This window comes from Palaemon carinicauda, chromosome 2 (assembly GCF_036898095.1).
Source record: "Palaemon carinicauda isolate YSFRI2023 chromosome 2, ASM3689809v2, whole genome shotgun sequence".
Taxonomy (NCBI): Eukaryota; Metazoa; Arthropoda; class Malacostraca; order Decapoda; family Palaemonidae; genus Palaemon; species Palaemon carinicauda.
The window spans coordinates 30,598,842-30,622,209 of NC_090726.1; the positions used below are offsets into that span (position 1 = coordinate 30,598,842).

The 23,368-nt window shown below is 42.0% G+C and overlaps 1 protein-coding gene across 1 annotated transcript in view; it reads left to right on the forward strand.

Annotated features, from left to right (window-relative positions):
• The window catches only part of LOC137623447 (ATP-dependent DNA helicase RecQ-like), a 128,783-nt gene that overhangs the window by 97,962 nt on the left and 7,453 nt on the right, over window positions 1-23,368 (forward strand). The window contains exons 16-17 of the mRNA XM_068354285.1: window positions 10,670-10,817; window positions 16,878-17,019. Of these exons, the coding sequence (XP_068210386.1) occupies window positions 10,670-10,817; window positions 16,878-17,019 (290 nt within the window). The remainder of the gene's footprint in view (window positions 1-10,669; window positions 10,818-16,877; window positions 17,020-23,368) is intronic.

The window sequence follows — 23,368 nt, forward strand, 5'->3', positions numbered from 1 at the left end:
TTTCCTGGGTATTTGCATTTCAGGGTTGTTCATTTTGATTTTCATATTCACTAGCAGAAATGACATTAAAGCATGCATAAAGTTAAAGATCATTATATTTTTGTTTTAACACAAATACAAACGGTCATTCTTTAATAAGTGTGTGATTTCAGTGAATTTGGAACCCAGAGTTACTGGCGGGCGGTAGGGAAGCTCTGCCCCATACTCATTGGCTGAGAAACCACTTTGACTTTAGCTGCAGAGCAGTACGGACCTCTTCTTGGTACTAACAAAGCTGAGCTGCATTTCTAATACTTTTCTTTTTTTCTTTATAGAGTTATTGGGGTTTAAATGATTATGGAGAATCCATGCATGTGGGTTTGCTTAGTTATACGTGGCCATAAGTGCAGCTGTTTCATGAACAGTACTGATGTGGCTTCATATTTGTCATGCCCTTGTTACAGGCGACATGACTGTGTGCAGTTATCCCCTTGTAATGAGTAGGGGGAGTGACTGCCTTCGCAGTGGTTAGAGTACAGCAGGAAGAAGTCTAAGCAAGCTTTTCTTGATTATATGGCTAATAGCAATACAGTATTCTTGCATGAAGGTACCTTACAGTACAGTACTCATAAAAAACCTTAGAAATAATTGTACAGTATTGAAATCATATTTCAATAAGATTTCGGCTAAATTTTGAAAAGAATCAATAAGGCAAGCTATTTTCATGGCAAATGTAAGGGTCTAGCATATCAGAAAATATTTCAATGCAGATGTAGCAGAAATTTAGAAAAATTAATGGTTCCTATAGCAGACATGCGTTAATGCATAATGGTTCGCTTGTCACAATAAAGAGACAATCTCAAATATTATTTGGTGCAGTAAACAGTATTAATACTTTAGATGTCTACTTTCAATTCATCTAAAAATACATGCATACATACACCAAGGCACTTCCCCCAATTTTGGGGGGTAGCCGACATCAACAAATGAAACAAAACAAAAAGGGGACCTCTACTCTCTACGTTCCTCCCAGCCTGACAAGGAATTCAACTGAGTTCAGCTGGTACTGCTAGGGTGCCACAGCCCACCCTCCCCCGTTATCCACCACAGATAAAGCTTCATAATGCTGAATCCCCTACTGCTGCTACCTCCGCGGTCATCTAAGGCACCGGAGGAAGCAGCAGGGCCTACCGGAACTGCGTCACAATCGCTCGCCATTCATTCCTATTTATAGCACGCTCTCTTGCCTCTCTCACCTCTATCCTCCTATCACCCTATCACCCAGAGCTTTCTTCATCTAAAAATAAAGACAATTTTTTTTTATTGAATTTTGATGCTGTGGAAGGTATCTGCTACAATAAAAGCTTTACTGAAGAGAAGCTGGAATTTACATTATTAAATTTAAAAGATATATAGCTCCTTTAGCTAATATTTATCAATTAGAGTTTTGTAATCATCTTTTGATCAAACATCTATTTCCAGTGGCCTTGTAACATATAATAGTAATATCAATAGCTAAGCCAGAAAAAATTTCATAAATCCAAACACGTACAGACCAAATTTGCTGATCATTTGTGTTTGCAAATTACTGGAAAAAAAGGTAAATTGTAGACTGAATTGGTGTTTATACAATAGTAACATTTTATCAGCTTTGCAAATTGGCTCACAAACAGAACAATCCACCTTGAACTCTCTTTCATATTTAGAAAATTATATATGTAGAGATTTTGAAAGAAAACAAATCATAGGAGCCATATTTTTGGCAATTCAGAGGCATACAATACTACAGTAAAAGTCCTTTTAACTGGCAAGTAATGCATTGGAAAGCCCAATTAACCAATATCCATTGGCTGAACTTTATTAATTAATTGAACATTATTAAGAATTTGTCTGCAATTTCCAGTTTAAAATTTGTGGGCGTGCACACCATTATTGTTTACATTTTGTTATTGAGTTGTACCTGGTTTAAAATAGTGGATAAAACATATCCGAAATGATGTCAATTCATATGGAGTATATTTGTCTTTCGAAGAAACCAAGCTCCTTCAAACAAACTTATCTACAACTACGTTTTTGAGATGACATGCAAAACAATAGCTTATCATCCAACATCTGGTATTGCATCAGCTGTTGTGGGAAGTCCTCTTCCCTTCTATTCATCAGATACCGATGGATAAATAGCGTGTGTTGTGTGGTGCAATTTTGCTTAAAAATATATGTATATATATAAAAGAATGACAAAATTATAAAATGATAAAAAAATTAAACAAATAGAAAATGAAGAAGAAGGTTCTTATTGTATGTTCATGTAATTTTAACATTTGAAAATATATAAATAAAGTTGTTTTGACAAGGGAAAAATTTATTTTTGTGGAGGTTCTGCATGGTTTCCTAGGACATTAACATTGAAGGCTTCGACAGGGAATCCAATATGACATAAATACCAAAGAAATATTGTCTGAGCCTCCTACTCTAGGGCCAGTGTATCAACGTGCAAGGCACATACTCGGCGTGTATAGGGGAGACTTCGCAAGTTCAGCCTCATTTGAACTTGTTACAGCACCTCGGTAGCTGAAAGTTGTCTGCTATTAGTGACCCCATGCGCAGCATCCCAGAAAGGAACCATTGCTCCTGTCCTCGCCAGCAAATCCTTTCATCATAACCCTCAACCACCTTTCAAGGTTGAAGGTATTTTTAGTGTTTTTGATATTGAAAGACTTCCAGTAGCTAGGTCTTTTTGAAAATTAGATGTTGTTCAACAGTATTTAATGGGTTCAAGTTTTGAACGTCTGGAAAGCCTTTTGATCAATGATCTCACAGCTAATTCTTTTCCTGTTGCAGTTAACATAAGCTGAATGCATAAGTTGACTACAGGTACAAATAATATCTTTTAAAATAGGCTTTGAGGAAAATAAGATTTTATCTCTTGCTTATTTTCAGATCTGAAAATGATTTAGAGACTAAGGTTTGCCACAATTCTTTCAAATGTCCTCTTTGGAAAAAGAGGTGAGCATTACATCAGAAAGTAGATTTTTTTGCCCAGTTATAGCTATTCATTATTATTCAAACAGAGACGACGAGTATCAGAGGCAGTGCTCCAAATTTGTTCTGTGGGATTAGAGTTACAAATCGTCCTCTACCCAAAGGACGGATTTTTGTCAAGAGTTTAGCCAGAGGGTCCACAAAGAGTAGGATCCAAGTCTGATGAAAGATTTGAAGGTTAGAGTTCATGATATTAAACACGCAGCTACATCCTTTAAGTTTTGTAGTTTTTTTTTTTTTTAATTTTAATGGCAGCTCAGTAACGTGCCAGGTCATTATTCGCTAAACATCATCTTGAAGAATCTTGGTATGCTTATCAAGATTGCTGGGCTTCAGGGCCGACAATGGCTGGCTGTGGTGTAATTTAATAAAATTTTTGGTACTAAGGAATTTTTAATCTTTTTGTTTTAAGAATTCTAGATTTAGTTACTCGGTGTTGAGATAAGGAAATATTTAGGGAAACAGCCTGGAGTGTCGTGTTGTAAAGTTTACTTTGGGTTGGTTTGTTACCAAAAAAAACTAGAATACAGGTCAGTTTACAATGTTGATTAATATTATTATGTAAATACTGTAAATTATGTCTTTCCTTCACTTGTAACCCACCCCCATCAGAGTGTGGGAATCAGCAATATGAACATAAAGGGAGGTTCATAGAAATAAACATAATTTTAATGATAATTTTTTTTTTTTATTTCTATACCAAGCCTCTGACTTGTGATGTGAAGAGGACAGAGAATAGTTTTTACTTGAGACTGAAAACAGTGGCAGTATGTCTTGCCCAAGATGTTTGTTTATTGGCATTAATTGCTAGTGTCTCATTACTGTACTCGAGGCCTAAGTCTATTGGTAGGAAAGAAAACAAGATTTTTTTTTTAGTTTAACGACTAATAGTTGACATGAACATCAGATGAGTATAGAAATAAAAAATTTTAAATATTTAACTTAGCCGGTGAATATATAATAGCTGACGTCTCCGGCGGCTCGACAGAAAAACACAAAAACTCGCGAGCGATCGCTATGAAGGTTGCGGGTGTGCCCACCAGCGCCAACTATCGGCCAGATACCGCATATACATGTAAACAGCTCCAATTCTTCTCTGTCGGTCTGATCGACAAGACGTACCATTACTCGCTGTTAACCTGGAGTTTTTCAACAGTCTTGGTGAAGTACTTCCTTTTGGTTTGAGCTTTCGCAGTGCAGGTGTTTTATCTTCAACTTAAACTCTTGAACTCTTTTTTGGATAGATTTAATTGTTGATGACTGGATTGTTTTTTGGACTTTCTTTGACTTTTTCAAAATGGCTGACCCTTCTCCAATTCCTAGATTTCGTAAATGTAATGCTAGGGATTGCAATAAGCGTCTTCCAAAGGCCTCTCTCGACCCACATACTGTGTGTTCTAATTGTCGGGGTAAAACCTGTCAATTAGGAGATCGGTGTGAGGAGTGCGTGGGCCTTTCGGAATTCGATTGGCTTGAGTTTGACAAGTATTCTCGTAAGCTAGAGAGAGATAGGGTGAGGAGAAGTTCCTCTAGATTGTTAGAATTTTCCTCCTCCCATGCCCCTGAACCTAATCCTTCCCCTGTAGTAGTTGTGCCTGAACCCTCTACTAGCACTCAGGAACCATCAATGCGGGATATGTTACGTGCCATTCATGCTTTGGGCGAGAGAGTTGAGTCGTTAGCTACAGACCGTAATCAACTCATGGCGGACGTAAAAGAGTTGAAGTGTCAGAGTGCCACATTAGAAAATCGTGGGAAAGTGATTAGTGCGCAAAGTGTTATCAGTGTTGCGACCGAGGGTTCGTCTGTTCGTGCCTGTCGTTCGCCTAGTCCGAGACCTCTTGCAAGCTCCCAAGCCCCAGGGAGAAGTAATGTCGTAGGACTTATGGGTTCGAGAGGCTTTAATCAGCAAACAGACGTTCCCTCTATGGTTTCAGGCGTGTCTCGTCAAGACCGCCCCTACCATAAGACGAGCGAGACGGTTTTCTCCTCGTCATCCGAAGGCTTTTCGCGTAAGAAACCGTGGAGCAAGGTTTCGAGACCCTTAAAGCGAAAGTCAGTCCCTTCAGGACAGGTCCAGCGTCCTGGTTGTAGCCATTGGGACAGCTCTGACCCTGTGCAGTCATCGGAAGACTGCTCGCCGCATAAACAGAAGCGTAACACAGGCTCCGAGAGTCTTAGTGTAGGCAATGTTTTGCAGTCACAGACGTTACCCTCGTCTCTTACCGCACCCATTCCCGTTGATCCTAAATGGGTTGTACTGCAAGACATGCAGAATAAGCTTGCCTCTCTTATGGAGGACTATTCTGCTGAAAAGGTTCACGATGATACTCGCCGCTTAGCTGATCGAGATCCTGGCCGTCAGCCGCCCAAACGAGCCTTTGCTCGTCCTGTTGACGTTGGCGTTACAAAGTCACGTCAGTCACGTTTTGTAGAGCCTCACTCGATGCAGTCCCGTGTTGACTTTCAGCCGCATGTGGACGTTCAGCCGCTGCCGAATGCTCTTGTTGACGTTGAGGACGTTCGCCAACCAGCGAAGTTGACTTGTTTTGACGCTGAGCGTCAAGCACCGCAGTCAAGAGTTGTTTTGACTGCTCAGTCTAGGCAGTCAAGGCAGTCTCGAGTTGACGTCACGCGTCCTCCCGCTCCTGTTGTTGTTGACAGTCAGGCTGTTAAGCAGTTACATGACGTAGCGTCCTGGACTGCTACTGATGCTCCGGTGCGTGTGGACTCTGCTTGTCAAGCATTGCCACCAAGGCAGGTCTCTCCCTTGCTTGTAACTCAGCAGTTATCGGACGAAGCTCCTTCAGATGAGGACGTTGCTGATCCTCATCCTGATGATAATCCTTCAGATGTAGATGAACCTAAGGCGGTTCCTCCTTCGATGGACTTTAAGAAGATCATATTGATTTTCAAGGATCTTTTTCCAGATCACTTTGTTGCTGTTGCTCCTCGTTCGCCTCCGTCTGAGTTTGCTCTAGGCTTACCTGCTACCAAGCCAGCCTTTACTAAGCTAGTGCTTTCTCGCTCTTCCAAGAGGGCTTTACGTCTTCTAGGCGACTGGTTGGATACCAGGAGGAGTTTGGGGAAGACGGCCTTTGCCTTCCCTCCTTCTAAGCTTGCTTCTAGATCGAGCGTCTGGTATGACACGGGAGAAGTTCTCGGCTTGGGAGTCCCTGCCTCTGCCCAGGGTGACTTCTCAAGCCTCATAGACTCTCCCCGTCGCCTGGCCATGAGACGCTCGAAGATTTGTTGGTCCTCCTCGGACCTTGACCATCTGCTTAAAGGCGTATACAGGGCCTTTGAAGTGTTTAACTTTCTTGACTGGTCATTAGGAGCTTTAAGTAGGAAGATCTCGTCTGCCGACCAAGATGTTTCCTTACTTATCATGTCCTGTATGGATAAAGCCATCCGCGATGGCTTCAATGAGCTCGCCTCCACCTTTACGTCGGGAGTCTTAAAGAAGCGAGAAACCCTTTGCTCTTTCCTTTCGGCAGGAGTTACTCCCTGTCAGAGATCGGAACTGCTCTTTGCTCCCTTATCAGCTTCCTTGTTTCTGCAACAGCTGGTTAAGGATATAGCTGCTTCGCTTGTGCAGAAGGACACCCATGACCTGATGGCGTCCTCTGCTCGCAAAGGGGCTCCTTCTGCATCCTTTGCTGTGAGACCCAGGATCGAGACTCCTGCATCTAGATTTATCCCGCCCTTTCGTGGCAGAGCTCCCAGCAGGGGAAGCTCTCGTGCCGAGGGAAAGAGAGGTAAGAAGAGAGGAGCCAAGTCCTCCCGTGGCAGAGTCTGACTGCCCACAGCCTCAGACAGCGGTAGGTGCCAGATTGAAGAGCTTCTGGCAGGCCTGGGAGAAGAGGGGTGCAGACCAAGAGTCTGTTCTGTTGCTCAGAGAGGGGTACAAAATACCGTTTGTACGCAAACCTCCTCTAGTGACAACTCCCATAGACCTCTCTCCCAGGTACCGAGAGGAGTCAAAGAGACAAGCCCTAAATCAAGAAGTGTCTCTGTTGCTAGAGAAGGGAGCGGTGGTGAAAGTCTCGGACCTTCAATCACCGGGGTTTTACAACCGTCTCTTCCTAGTCCCAAAGCATACAGGAGGTTGGAGACCGGTGCTAGACGTCAGTGCGCTCAACGTTTTTGTTACAAAAACAAAATTCACGATGGAGACCACGAAGTCCGTCTTAGCAGCGGTCAGAAAGGGAGACTGGATGGTCTCTCTCGACCTACGAGATGCGTACTTCCACATTCCTATACACCCGGATTCCCAACCGTTTCTGAGGTTTGTTTACAGGAATGTGGTGTACCAGTTTCGAGCCCTGTGCTTTGGCCTCAGTCCTGCTCCTCTCGTGTTTACGAGGCTCATGAGGAATGTGGCAAAATTCCTCCATCTATCGGGAATCCGAGCCTCCCTGTACTTGGACGACTGGCTTCTCAGAGCATCGTCCAGTCATCGCTGTCTGCAGGATCTACATTGGACGTTGGGTCTGGCCAAGGAGTTGGGACTTTTGGTCAACCTAGAAAAGTCCCAACTGATCCCATCCCAGACTATTCTATATTTGGGGATGGAGATTCGCAGTCCAGTTTTTCGGGCTTTTCCGTCTGCCACCCGAATAGAACAAGCCCTGCTCAAAGTCCAACTAATGCTGAAAAGAGAACGTTGTTCAGTCAGGAGTTGGATGAGTCTCGTAGGGACTCTCTCATCCCTGGAGCAGTTTGTCTCGCTAGGGAGACTACACCTTCGGCCTCTCCAGTTCCATCTAGCCTCTCACTGGAACAAGGACAAGACGTTAGAGACGGTATCAATCCCAGTCTCCGAACCAGTAAAGGCATGCCTGAAATGGTGGGACAGCAATATCAGTCTGAGAGAGGGACTATCCCTAGCAGTCAAGAACCCAAACCACGTGTTGTTCTCAGACGCGTTGGATTTGGGTTGGGGTGCGACCCTGGACAGTCGGGAATGCTCGGGTCTGTGGACCTCAAGTCAGAAGAGCATGCACATCAACGGCAAGGAGCTATTAGCAGTCCACTTGGCCTTGATGAAATTCGAAAGCTTTCTTCGAAACAAAGTGGTAGAGGTCAACTCAGACAACACCACAGCTTTGGCGTACATCTCCAAGCAAGGAGGCACACACTCCCTCACGCTGTACGAGATCGCAAGGGACCTTCTCATATGGTCAAGAAATCGAGGCATCTCCCTGTTGACGAGATTCATCCAGGGGGACTTGAACGTCTTGGCAGACTGCCTCAGTCGGAGGGGTCAGGTGATACCCACGGAATGGACCCTCCACAAGGACGTGTGCAAGAGTCTTTGGGCGACTTGGGGTCAACCCACCATAGACCTCTTTGCCACCTCGTTGACCAAAAGGTTACCAATCTATTGCTCACCAGTCCCAGATCCAGAGGCGATCCACATAGACGCGTTTCTACTGGATTGGTCTCATCTGGACTTATATGCATTCCCACCATTCAAGATAGTCAACAAGGTACTGCAGAAGTTCGCCTCTCACGAAGGGACAAGGTTGACGTTGGTTGCTCCCCTCTGGCCCGCGAGAGAGTGGTTCACCGAGGTACTTCAATGGCTGGTAGACATTCCAAGAAGTCTTCCTCTAAGAGTAGATCTCTTACGTCAGCCCCACGTAAAGAATGTTCATCAAAGCCTCCCCGCTCTTCGTCTGACTGCCTTCAGACTATCGAGAGACTCTCAAGAGCTCGAGGCTTTTCGAAGGAGGCAACCAGTGCGATTGCGAGAGCTAGGAGAGCTTCTACCATCAGAGTATACCAGTCGAAGTGGGAAGTCTTTCGAGACTGGTGCAAGTCAGCATCTGTGTCCTCTTCCAGTACCTCTGTAGCCCAAATCGCAGATTTTCTTTTACATCTGAGAAATGTTCGCTCCCTCTCAGCTCCCACGATTAAGGGCTACAGGAGCATGTTGGCTTCGGTCTTTCGTCATAGAGGCTTAGATCTTTCCAACAATAAAGATCTCCATAAGTCTTTCGAGACCTCTAAGGAACGTCGTTTGGCAACTCCTGGATGGAACTTAGACGTGGTCCTAAGGTTCCTCATGTCAGACAGGTTTGAGCCATTACATTCAGCCTCCCTGAAGGATCTCACCCTCAAGACGCTTTTCCTAGTGTGCTTGGCTTCGGCTAAAAGGGTCAGTGAAATTCATGCCTTCAGTAAGAACATCGGCTTTTCTACAGAAAAAGCCACATGTTCACTTCAACTTGGTTTCCTGGCCAAAAATGAACTGCCTTCTCGTCCTTGGCCTAAGTCCTTTGATATACCTTGCCTGTCAGAGATCGTAGGCAACGAACTTGAAAGAGTGCTGTGTCCAGTTAGAGCTCTTAAGTTCTACTTAGCTCGTACTAAGTCCTTACGAGGTGGATCTGAGGCATTATGGTGCTCAGTTAAGAAACCATCATTGCCTATGTCAAAGAATGCTTTGTCAGATTTTATCAGATTTTTAATACGAGAGGCTCATTCTCACTTGAATGAAAAAGACCGATGCTTGCTTAAGGTTAAGACGCACGAAGTAAGAGCTATAGCAACTTCCGTGGCCTTTAAGCAAAATAGATCTCTGCAAAGTATTATGGACGCGACCTTTTGGAGAAGCAAGTCGGTATTCGCGTCATTTTACTTAAAAGATGTCCAGACTCTTTACGAGGACTGCTACACACTGGGTCCATTCGTTGCAGCGAGTGCAGTAGTGGGTGAGGGTTCTACCACTACATTACCTTAATTCCAATATCCTTTTAATCTGTCTCTTGAAATGTTTTTAATCTTGTTTTTGGGTTGTACGGAAGGCTAAGAAGCCTTTCGCATCCTGGTTGATTTGGCGGGTGGTCAAATGTCATTTCTTGAGAGCGCCCAGATTAGGGGTTTGATGAGGTCCTGTTGTATGGGTTGCAGCCCTTGATACTTCAGCTCCTGGGAGTCTTTCGGCATCCTAAGAGGATCGCTGGGCTTTGTGAGGAAGACAGACTAACAAGGCAGAGTAATCGTCTAAGTCAACTTCCTTACCAGGTACCTATATATATTTGGGTTTTGTTATGATATAACTGTCAAAAACTCTAAGCATATACGCTGTAAACTTAATTAATTCTGGTCTCTACCCACCACCATGGGTGTGAATCAGCTATTATATATTCACCGGCTAAGTTAAATATTTAAAAATGATATTTTAATTATAAAATAAATTTTTGAATATACTTACCCGGTGAATATATAAATTAAAGGCCCCCCCCTTCCTCCCCGATAGAGACCCAGCGGGATGAGAAGAATTGGAGCTGTTTACATGTATATGCGGTATCTGGCCGATAGTTGGCGCTGGTGGGCACACCCGCAACCTTCATAGCGATCGCTCGCGAGTTTTTGTGTTTTTCTGTCGAGCCGCCGGAGACGTCGGCTATTATATATTCACCGGGTAAGTATATTAAAAAATTTATTTTATAATTAAAATATCATTTTTACCAAAATAATGATTCTGTCTTCAATGTGTATGTTTCTTTTTATTCCAAGCCTATTTTTAATTAATGAATTATAGATGAGTCATTTTTTTAATTTATAAAGGATGTAAAATAGGAAAGACTTCTAACAGACAGAGCTTCAGTGTTGTATTATGATATTTTGTAACTTTTAGTGACTACCTGAAGCCAGATAAGAAGGCTGTTGCTGGTATGCCTACAAAATTACCTGCTGCTGTTGGGTCACAGGAAAGAAGTATGTCTAATCATCAACCAAGGGAGAAAGTTAAGGAGTCTACAGACCCAAGGGAAGAAAAATTAAAGGTATGGTACCTAAAGTCTAGTACTGTATTTATATACATTAGAGAAAGTTGATTAACCACCTCGAAGTTGAGAGGTAGTTTGCGTCCATGTTATTAAATTTGTCTTTTTTATGTGAGTACAAATAAAGACATGAATTAAGTATAATGAATGTGAAGTAATGATATGATTCATAATTGTAAAAATTAGAAAGATTTTTGAGTTTTAAGTCTTAAATATTTGTGTTATCATTTTCATTATAAGTGTCGGCATCAATTTTTTATTTCTATGCTCACCTAATGTTAAAATTGCTTGTCTCCTGAAGCTGTTTAAATGTCAACATTTATCTATCTGTCTATCTATCTATTTACCTACCTACCATTGCATTTCCCCCAATTTTGGGAGATAGCTGACATCCAAAAGAAACATTTTTTCTTTTAGTTCTTTATTGCCTGGTACGGGATTCAGCGAAGAACATGAAATATGTTTTGTTCTACTTTTCATTCCTTTACAGTGTGTAGAACAAACATTTATCGGAGCCAGATGTCACAGAAAAAATGCTGATGTTGATATTGAGTCTTTGATGATGGCTGTAAAAAGAAATTTCATTTCCTGCTTGACTGGTGCTTGATGCTAAAATTCAGAATTCAAGTCAAGTATAATTGAATAAATATCATATCATCGTGTGATGGTAATTCTAAAGAGCTTTCTTTTTAAAAAATGCACATTGTAATATACCAATTACCATGATTTCTATATAAATTCTAATTTCATTATTTTTTTTGCTCAAAATGACATAATTCTTTTGAAAGAAAATTATTCAAGCACATGATGATTAAGTAACAACAATAATATTTCAAAATTCTTACCTTTCCACATACATAGAGAGAGAGAGAGAGAGAGAGAGAGAGAGAGAGAGAGAGAGAGAGAGAGAGAGAGAGAGAGAGAGAGAGAGAGAGAAATGCAAATTTATATTTTTCATGATGCATTTTATCTATCTACCAAGGAACTTCCCTATTTTTGGTGGGTAGCTGACATTAAAAAAAACCAAAAGGTGACATTCCTTCTCTTTGCTCCTCCCACCCTGATGAGGGATTCCGCCGCCAAGTTTGGTTGGTACTGCTAGGGTGCCCCAGCCCACCCTCCTCCCTTATCCACCACAAGTGAAATTTTATACTGAATCCCCTACCTCTGCTACCTCAGTGGTCACCAAAGGGACTGAAAGAAGCAGCAGGGCCTACCGGGAATGCATCAAAATTACTCGCCATTCATTCCTATATCTATCACGCTCTTTTGCCGCTCTCACATGTATTCTCCTATCAATTAGAGCTTTCTTCACTCCATACACTACCCAAACCTTGGCCTTCCTCTTGTACTTCTCCCATCAACTATTGCATTTATCACCTTCTTCAACTGACAGCCATTTTCCATTCTCTTTCCATGACCAAACCACCTCAACACATTCTTATCCACTCTAGCTCATAAATCATATCTTACACCCTTTTTCCCCCCTCACTACTTCGTTCATAAGCCTATGTACTCTAGATACTCAGACACTTCATCTCAATTTCTGTTTCTCTGTCACTTTCATTTCCAACAACTCCGATCCATATATCACAGTTGGTACAATCACTTTTTCATACGGAACTCTCTACATTCATTCCTAACCCTCTATTCTTTTCAACTCCCTTCACTGTCCTAACACTTTACATTATTCATTCACTCCCTGATGTACATCCGCTTCTACACCATTTGCAGCAACAACTGACCCCAAGTACTTAAACTGATCTACTTCCTCAAGTAACTCTCCATTCAACATGACATTCAACCTAGCACCACCCTCCCTTCTTGTGCATCTCATAACCTTACTCTTACCCAATTAACTCTCGCCTTCCTTCTCTCACACACCCTTCCACACTGTGTCACTAATCTAACCAGCTTCTCCTCCAAGTCTGCAATCAATATTGTATCATCCTCAAACAACAACTGATTCACCTCCCACTCATGATCACTCTCATCTATCAGTTTCAATCCTTGACCAAGCACTCGAGCATTCACCTCTCTCACAACTCTATCAACCTACAAATTTAACAACCATTGTGACATCACTCATCCCTGTCTCAGCCCTACTCTCACTAGAAACCACTCACCTACTACATTTCCTATCCTAACACACACTTTACTGCCTATGTAGAACTCTTCACTGCTTGCAACAACCTTTTACCAATTCCACATAACCTCATCAAATTCCACATCGCCTCCCTGTCAACTCTATCATAAGCTTTCTCCAGATCCATCAATGCAACATACACTGTCTTGCCTTTTGCTGAATATTTCTTGCATATCTGCCTAACTGTAAAAATCTCAACCATACATCCCCTACCTCATCTAAAACCACCCCGTGCTTCTGAGATTGTATCCTCTTTTATCCTTAATCCTATTAATTAACTCTCTACCATACAGTTTCCTAACAACACTCAACAAACTAATACCCCTTGAATTACATCACTCATTCACATCTCTCTTATCTTTGTATACCGGAACAATACACACACACACACCTAATCCACTGGTACCATTGACAACATAAAACATCAAACAATCTCACCAACCATTCAAGTACAGTCACACTCCCTTCCTTTAACATCTCAGTCCTCACACAATCCATACCGGGTGATTTCCCTGCTCTTGTTTCATCTAGTGCTCTCTTCATTTTTTCTCTTATAATCTCTCTCTCATTCTCGTCTCCCATCACTGGCACCTCAACACCTGCAACAGCAATTATATCTGCCTCCCTATTATCCTCAACCTTCAGCAATCTTTCAAAATATTCTGCCCACCTTTTCCTAGCCTCCTCTCCTTTCAACAAATTTCAATTTTAATTTTTTACTATCTCTTCAATTCTTGAGCCACCCTTTCTTACTCTTTTCACTTCTTTCCAAAACTTCTTTGTATTTTCTTCATACGAACGACTCAAACCCTGACCCCACCTCCAGTCAGCCGTCCTCTTTGCCTCAGTTACCTGATGTTTTACTTCCACATTTTCTCTCTATATCTTTCATACTTCTCTACACTATTGCTGTACAGCCATTCTTCAAATGCCCTCTTTTTCTCTTCCACTTTCATCTTCACTCCTTCATTCCACCATTCACTACCTTTCCTCATTCTGCCTCCAATAATCTTCTTGCCACACACTTTCCTTGTAATACCAACACAATTTTCTTTTACTAACTTCCATTCCTTCTCTAGATCACCAGTTTCTCTCTCCTTCACCCTGTCATATGCCACTTAACTTTCTTGATATTCACTTATTACCTCTTGTTTTTTTCAACGCTTCAACCTTCACTACCTCCATTTTACATCCCCCCCACTCTTTTACTACAACTAATTTTCCTTCACCCAAAAAATGATCAGGCGTATTGTTAGCCATACCCCTAAACATGTGCATGTCTGTCAATCTGCCAAACATCCATGTTGTTATCAACTCATATTACATTAATGCTCTTTCTACCACTCTTCCATTTGCCACTCTTACCCCTGTATACTTGTTATTATCTTTCTTTCTGAAAAAACTATACCTGCTCACCAGCTGTTGTTAAACACATATCTACCAGTCTCTCACCACACTCATTTTCACCTGGTATTCTATACTTCCCAATGACACCTTCTACCTCTCTGGCACCCATTCTGGCATTTAAGTTACCCTTCACAACTTCATAATTCCTTCTACCCAGTTCTTCTATGCATTTAATTAATTCATTCCAGAATTAATTTGCTCTTCATCACTTTTCTCGCAACCTGGCCCATACACACTTAATAAAAGTCCAACAATCCGTACCCAACTTAACCCTTACCCACATTAATCTAGACGATACCTCCTTCCAATCCTTTACCTGTCATCCATTCACTCAGCAATAAAGCCATACCTTCTCTTGCTCTTCTCCTTTCAATCCCAGACACTACCAGTCACTTCACTAAACATTACTTTACCCTTCCCTTTTATCTTTGTCTTACACAAGGCTAATACATCCATCCTTCTATTCCAAAATTCTTTCATTCTCACATCTTTTACTCTCTATTGTACTACATCCACGCACATTCAGACACCCAAAACCTAGAGTGCTGGGAGCAGTCACTTTCCCCCCTACTCTTCTTTGATATCTCTCAGGAAATAAAAATACAGGAGAGGGGATTCCGAGTCCTCTCGTCCCGTCCCTTTCATATGATCAAATATTTAAACATACAGTGGAACCTCTACATACGAATTTAATCCGTTCCAGAACCAACTTCGGATGTAGAAAATGTTCGGTTGTCGAAACGAATTTTCCCATAAGAATACATTGAAATAGGATTAATCCGTGGTTGAGCCCAAAAACCTATGATAACTTCTTAATAAACTACTACACATAATTTTCCCATGAGAATAATGAACACTAAATTAGATAATAGACATGTAAATAAGAAGAATAGACATGTAAATAAGAAGAATTAGCAAAAAATTATAAATAAGAAACGGGTTTTTAGCGTCACTTTACCTTAGAAACTCCAGCGCAGGTGTTGTTAGTCTTGCTACGCAGAGAGGAGACGGACGGGCGGCGAGGAGGTAGAGAGGTTAACTACGATAAACGTACACTACCGTAACTTATTCTAACTTACACTAAGTGAACTTTAACATAACTTAGCTTTTTTTTTTTTTATAATTTATATTTTTTTTTACATTTTCTTTTTTTCTTTTTGATGATTAATTTTAATCACTTTCACTCTCTACACTTAAAATTGATTGAATTTTTTTCTCTTCACTCTTTGCTGTCTTATTTGAACCACTTCCTTCCTCTTCATCACGAGTTCGCTTCGTAGTTTTTTTAAAGAAGCTATCGATAGAAAGTTGCTTGGTACAGCTTTTCAGAATGTTTCGAAAATAAGTTAGGGAAACATCATCAAACTGCGCAGCTACACGACAAACCTGCAATTTCTTTGGATGGTATTTGTCGATGAAGTCGACCACGTCTTGATATTTTCCTAACACCTCTTTTATTTGCGCGGAACTTATTGCAAGTTCACTCATACGGACGCCACGCTCATGCTTTTCAATAATTCCTTGCTTTACTTCTAAAGAAAGCATTCCCTTATTCCTTTTCTCACCACTACCACTACCACTTGCGAAACTAAGCCTTTTAGGACCCATGATTTTCGTAAAATACCGTAAAAGGATGAATGTAAAAAATCACGATTAAAACACAATTAATAGCAGAACGCACAGGGCACAACCACATAAAGCCAACGAGAACAGAGGACTGACCCAAGCCACGCTAATTGAGGGTCCCTCTGAGGTTGAAGTGCTGCCTTCTATTGGCGGAAATAAAAAACACATCAGGCGCTATGAGCACCGACTACGCATACGAGTATTGTTTACTTCGGGTGTCGAAAAAAAAATTCGGGTGTAGAGTAGGAACGTGTTCGAATTGTACTTCGCGTGTCGAAAAATTCGGGTACAACCGGTACGACGAAAATTGCTACTTCGTGTGTCGAAATAAAATTCGGGTGTAGAGTCAAAAATTTGCTCGAATTTTACTTCGGATGTTGGAAAATTCGGATGTAGATACGTTCGTGTGTAGAGGTTCCACTGTACTGTATATATGTATGTATTTGCCTCTTTTAATAATTTTCATTATTGAAATTTTTTATGGAGAAGAAGCAATGTCAACTTCGGGTGAGTATAGAAATAGAAAATTTTATCATTAAAATTTAATTTTTGGGAGGGATTGGACACTAGGTGGCATTAGCTTAACCAAACTTACCAAATTGCCCTCAAATTAAATTGCTCATATTTCATAGAGTACTGTATGTAAAAAATTTTTGTGAGACACAGTCCTTAATAGGCTAATAGCATTGTTTTATAAACATAAAAAGATGTACACTATTAAGTAACTGTTTCTTACACCCCCCCCCCAGTCTTCTTTATTTGAGACATTGCATTTTGTATTTTGACTTTTTACTCTGCCGTTAAGGTCTTTCCTTTGTTTTACAAATTTTAATACCTGAAGAAAACATTAATTAATGTGTATCTTTGTTGTGAAATTACAGGTTGAACTATACAAGTCACTGTTAGAATTACGTAATCATCTTGGAGAGGAGATTGGATTCATGCCTTATTTAGTCGCCACAAACAGAGTTGTTCTTCATGTGACCGAGTTAAGACCTACAACACTTAAGGCACTGAGAAAAGGTTAGTCTAATATGACAGCATTAAAGGGATGCAAATTCCATTGCATGGTCTGTATGGCTTTAATAATTTCATCTCAAAGAAAAATTGTAAGTTTAATATAGTAAATGTTAATGTATAAAGACAAAATTTTAAATATAAAACTTACCCGCTGGTTATATAAAAGAGCTGAAGTCCCCTGACGCCAGGGCAGAAAATTCAAATCTCGCGCTATCGAAGATACGCCAGGTGTACCAACCGCACCCTAGCGGTAGAACAGGTGGAACCACACACCATCTCCAGTTCTTCTCTCTGCCGCCATAGCTGGCTGACATATAGAAGTTCGCTCTCGTGTTTTAATCTCTTGGGAAGTTGTTTGGTGATGTACAACGTTCTTTTTTGAGTTTAAGCTATCGTTGATTATTTTCCCTTGTTTCTTATCTTGAAATCTAGTGTGTGGTACGAGACTGGTGAAGTGTTGGGCTTGAGTTTTCCTTCGTCTGCCCAAGGGGATTTTTCAAGTTTGGTAGATGCTTCTCGTCGTCTTGCCTTAAGGAAAACGAAGATTTGGTGGTCCATTCCAGAGTTCGACCATTTGCTTAAAGGTCTGTTCAGGGCCTTCGAAGTTTTTAATTTCTTGGACTGGGCTCTGGGGGCTTTGAGTAAGAGGGTCTCTGATATGACGGAAACGGACACTAGTGGTTTGGTTCATTTGATGTCCTGCTTGGACAAAGGTGTGAGGGATGGCTCCAACGAACTTGCTGCCTTGTTTACAGCTGGAATTCTCAAGAAAAGGGCCACGATGTGCTCTTTTCTCTCTGCAGGAGTGTCTCCCTACCAGAAAACGGGCCTTCTTTTTGCACCTTTGTCTAATACCTTATTTCCGCAGGAATTGGTAGGCGAGGTGGCTACTGCCCTCACGCAGAAGGCCACACATGACTTGGTTACTCATTCGACTAGGAAAGTTTTGCCTCCGTCATTCTCCTCTCGTAAACCTAAGGAATCCTCTTCTGGGTTTCGACCTCAGTCCTTTCGTGGGAAGTCCTCTGGAAGAGGCTCTTTTAAACCAGAAGGAAGGAAGCCTAGAGGCAGAGGGGCAAGTCCGGCCGAGGTAAAGTCTGACTGCCCTTTCCTTCAGACAGCAGTGGGTGCCAGGTTGACTCACTTCTGGGAGGCTTGGGAGAGGAATGGAGCGGACCCCTGGTCCGTCCAAGTGTTAAAGGAGGGCTACAAGATCCCCTTCCTGGCCAATCCTCCTTTAGTCACAGATCCAGTGGATCTTTCGCCCAAATACAGAGAGGGTCCCAAGAAGTAAGCCATGCTTCTGCAGACGTCTCTTTTATTAGAGAAGCAAGCAATAGAGGAAGTGCAGGATCTTACGTCTCCGGGGTTTTACAACCGCCTTTTTCTAGTACCCAAGAGTTCCGGGGGGTGGAGACCGGTTCTGGACATAAGTGTGCTAAATGGTTACGTCCAAAACTCGACGTTCACTATGGAGACTCAGAAAACAGTTCTGGCAGCTGTGAGGAAGGACGATTGGATGGTCTCTTTAGATCTTCAGGATGCCTATTTCCACCTTCCGATTCATCCCAGCTGCAGACGTTATCTGAGGTTCATGGACGGAAACAAGGTCTTCCAGTTCAGGGCTCTTTGTTTCGGACTCTGCACGGCTCCTCTATTGTTTAACAAGATCATGCTGAACGTGGCAAGCATGCTGCATTCGAGGGGAATCAGGGCCTCTCTGTATCTGGATGATTGGCTGATAAGAGCCTCCTCAGCCGATTGTTGTTTGAAGGACCTCAAGATGACTTTGGATCTCTCCAGAGAACTGGGCCTCCTGGTGAGCTCGGAAAAATCACAACTGATTCCATCCCAGGAGATTCTTTATTTGGGGATGAAGATTCACAGTCGGAGTTTTCGGGCTTTTCCGTCGTCGGTGAGAATCCAGGCAGCCCTCCTAAAAGTCCAAACGTTCCTGAAGAGAGATCTTTGCTCCGTCAGAGATTGGATGAGCCTTCTGGGGACTCTCTCGTCGTTAGAGAAGTTCGTGACCCTGGGAAGGTTGCACTTGCGTCCTCTTCAGTTTCATCTCAACCGCCATTGGAAAAAAGGGGACAGCCTCGACAGGGATTGCATTCCCATCTCGGCTTCCATCAAGTCTCATCTTCAATGGTGGGACAACGAGCCCAGACTGAAAGAAGGCTTGTCTTTACTTCAGAGGAACCCAGACCTCGTGTTGTGTTCCGACGCCTCCAATTCGGGGTGGGGAGCCACTCTAGAGAAGCAGGAGCTTTCGGGTACTTGGACGGTGGAGCAAACCTCTCTCCACATCAATCAGAAGGAGCTTTTAGCTATTCATCTGGCTCTCATCGGCTTCGAAAAGCAGATCAGGGGCAAAGTGGTCCAAGTCAATGCGGACAGCACGACAGCTCTGGCCTATATTGTGAAGCAAGGCGGGACCCACTCTTGGCCTCTGTAAGATTGCAAGACTGCTTCTCGTCTGGGCGGAGGAAAGGAAGGTGATTCTTTTGACGCGGTTCATCCAGGGGGTCAACAATGTGAGCGCAGACAGACTCAGCAGGAAAGGTCAGGTTCTCTCCACAGAATGGATTTTGCACCCGGACATCTGCAAGAGTCTGTGGCGGTTATGGGGTCGACCTCTCGTGGATCTCTTTGCCACCGCGAAGACCAAACGGCTGGAGTGTTACTGCTCTCCGGTTCCAGACCCCGAAGCTTTGCACATAGACGCTTTTCTGATGAACTGGTCACACATGGAGGTTTATGCTTTCCCTCCGTTCAAGATCCTTTACAAAGTGATTCAGAAGTTCATTTCGCACGAGGAGACCAGAATGACACTGATAGCTCCGTTCTGGCCGTCAAGGAGCTGGTTTCCAGAGGTACTGGAATGGATGGTGGATTTTCCGAGAAGCCTTCCCATGAGACCCGATCTTCTCAGGCAACCTCACTTGGCCCGAAATCATCAAAACCTCCGAGCTCTACGTCTGACTGCCTTCAGACTATCGAAAAACTCGCTAGAGCTAGAGGATTTTCGAAGAAGGCAGCCAAGGCAATTGCGAGGGCAAGGAGGTCTTCAACCATCAAGGTGTATCAGTCCAAGTGGGAGTTTTTCAGGGAGTGGTGTAGGACTAACGCGATTTCCTCTTCCAGTACCTCGCTTTCCCAAATAGCAGATTTTTTCTTGGACCTTAAAGTTAAGCATAACTTCTCGTCATCTACTATTAAAGGTTACAGGAGTATGTTGGCGACGGTTTTTCGACACAGGAACCTAGACCTTTCTAATAATAAAGATCTACGAGATTTACTTAGGTCTTTTGATACGACCAAGAAGATTCAAACAGCTCCCCTCGCCTGGAATTTGGATGTTGTCCTTAAATTTCTCATGAGTGACAGATTTGAGCCTTTACACTCGGCTTCATTTAAGGACTTAACCTTGAAAACCCTTTTTCTGGTTACCCTCGCCACTGCGAAAAGAGTTAGTGAAGTACACGCTTTAAGCAGGAACATTGGTTTTCGGAATGTGAAAGCCATTTGTTCTTTGCAACTGGGGTTTCTGGCCAAGAATGAAAACCCTTCTCGGCCATGGCCCAAATCCTTTGAGATTTCTAACCTTTCTGACTTGGCTGGCGGTGAATTGGAAAGGGTTCTCTGTCCAGTTAGAGCGCTACGGCTTTATGTGGACAGGACTAAGAATCTGAGAGGTAACTCAGACGCTCTGTGGTGTGCAGTCCAGAAACCCTCGATGCCCATGTCTAAGAATGCCTTGTCTTTTTTCGTTAGATTGTTGATTCGAGAAGCTCATGCTCAGTGTGATGAGTCGGATCAGAGGCTCCTCAAAGTCAAGACACATGAAGTCAGAGCGGTAGCGACTTCAGTGGCTTTTAAACAGAACCGTTCTCTGCAAAGTCTGATGGATACAACATTTTGGAGAAGTAAGTCTGTTTTTGCATCCCATTATTTGAGAAATGTTCAGACTCGCTATGAGGACTTTTTTACGTTGGGTCCTTTTATAGCGGCAAATGCGATAGTAGGTGAATGATCTTCCACTACGTTCCCTTTTTCCTAATACCCCTTTTCTATCTCTTGGAACTCGTTTGTTATGGTTGTTTGTGGAGATTGGTCGTCAGTCTTCCGCAATCTTTGATTTGGTTAGGTGGTCAATTTGTTCCTTGAGTGCACCCGGAACAAGGGTATTGGTTGAGGTTCTGTCATGTTATAGGTGGTTGTACCGTTTGACAGCTCCTAGAGATTTTCAGCCCGAGTGGATTACTGGATCTCTTAAGGATAGCGAACGAAATGAGGCAGAGTATCATTGCTGTCAGCTTCCTTATCAGGTGAGAACCGCTTAAGTTTATTGTATGTAACCCTTAAGTGAATTTTCTATATGTAGCTGTCTCTGACCCGCCACCAAGGGGTGTCAATCAGCTCTTTTATATAACCAGCGGGTAAGTTTTATAATTAAAAATGATATTTTCATAATAAAATAAATTTTTGAATATACTTACCCGCTGGTTATATAAATTTAACACCCACCCTCCTCCCCTCTAGAGACTACCTATGGTATGGCTATGAGGCATGGAAGAACTGGAGAGGGTGTGTGGTTCCACCTGTTCTACCGCTAGGGTGCGGTTGGTACACCTGGCGTATCTTCGATAGCGCGAGATTTGAATTTTCTGCCCTGGCGTCAGGGGACTTCAGCTCTTTTATATAACCAGCGGGTAAGTATATTCAAAAATTTATTTTATTACGAAAATATCATGTTGACAGTTTGGTAAAAGTCAAAATTATTATTTTTACACATTTTTATTGATTTTACAAAAATCTAAAGTTGTGTGGTTTGTGTAAATGTATTTGCTCTACTCAAGTTTGAACCTTGAACTTGGAGGAATTTTGAATTTGTAAGAAATCATCATCATCATCATCTATGCTTGTTGATCATCATCATCATCTCCTACGCCTGTTGATGCAAATGACCTTGGTTAGATTTCGCCAGTCATCTGTATCTAGAGCTTTTAAATCAATACTTCTCCGTTCATGATCTACTTCACGCTTCATATTCCTCAATCATGTAGGTCTGGGTCTTCCAACTCTTCTAATGCCTTGTGGAGCCCAGTTAAAAGTTTTGTGAATTAATTTCTCTTGGAGAGTGCAAAGAGCATGACCAAACCATCTCTATCTACCCCTCACCATGATCTCGTCCACATATGACACTCGGGTAATCTCTCCTGTCATCCCATTTAACTCCCAATATTCTTCTGAGGGCTTTGTTCTCAAATCTGTAAAATCTGTTTGATATTATTTCATTGTCATACTACAACTCGTGTCCATACAGTAGCACCGATCTCACTAAACTGATGTATAGCCTGATTTTATATGTAGTTTCAGGCAATTTGATTTCCAAATTTTACTTCACCTAGCTATTGTCTGATTTGCTTTTTTCAATCTTTCATTGAATTGCAATTCTAAAGACCATGTATTAGAGGTCACAGTTCCCAAATATTTAAATCAGTGTACTGTACCTCATTAATCCTTTCTCCTTCCAATGATATTTCATCTTCCAATGCATATTCCATTCTGATTATCACTGTCGTTCTTCTATTTATCATGAACCCAACCTCCTCTGATATTTCATGCATTCGGGTAAAAAAGCATTGCAAATCCTGTGGTGCTCTGCTAATAAAGGCAGCGTCATCAACATACTCTTCGTCAGCTAATTTCCTATTACCAATACAGTCCAGTGCTTCTCCACCATCCCCAACTGTTCTATGCATTGCAATATCCATGAGGAGGACTAACAACATAAGTAACAACACATTCCCTTGGAGTACTCCACTGTTCACTGGAAATTCATCTGATTAGGACTCCACTAACATTAACTTTGCCCTTCCTATGCTCATGAATAATGCCGGACTCTCCCCAAAATTGGTCAATGCACACTATCAAAGGCTTTTTCATAATCCACAAATGCCATCAAAAATGGATTTCTATATTCTACACTTTGTTGTACAACATGTCTTAAGATGAAAATTTTGTCAGTAGAACTTCTACCTTTTCTAAATCCTGCTTGTTCGTCTCTCAGCTTTTCATCAATCTTTCTCACTAGTCTCTTTAGAATAAGTATACTGTATATATTTTCATGACAACTGATGCCTCTGTAATTATTACATTCAGTCAGGTGTCCTAGTTTTGCCATTTTCACCAACACTCCTAGCTCCCATTCATCAGGTTTTGCCTCTTCATGCCACATTCTAGAAAATAATATTGTAAGTATTCTGTGTTGCTTCATTTTCAGCCAATATCATCTCAGCAGCTATTCCATCAATTTCAGGGGCTTTCTATCTCCTGAGTTTTTTAA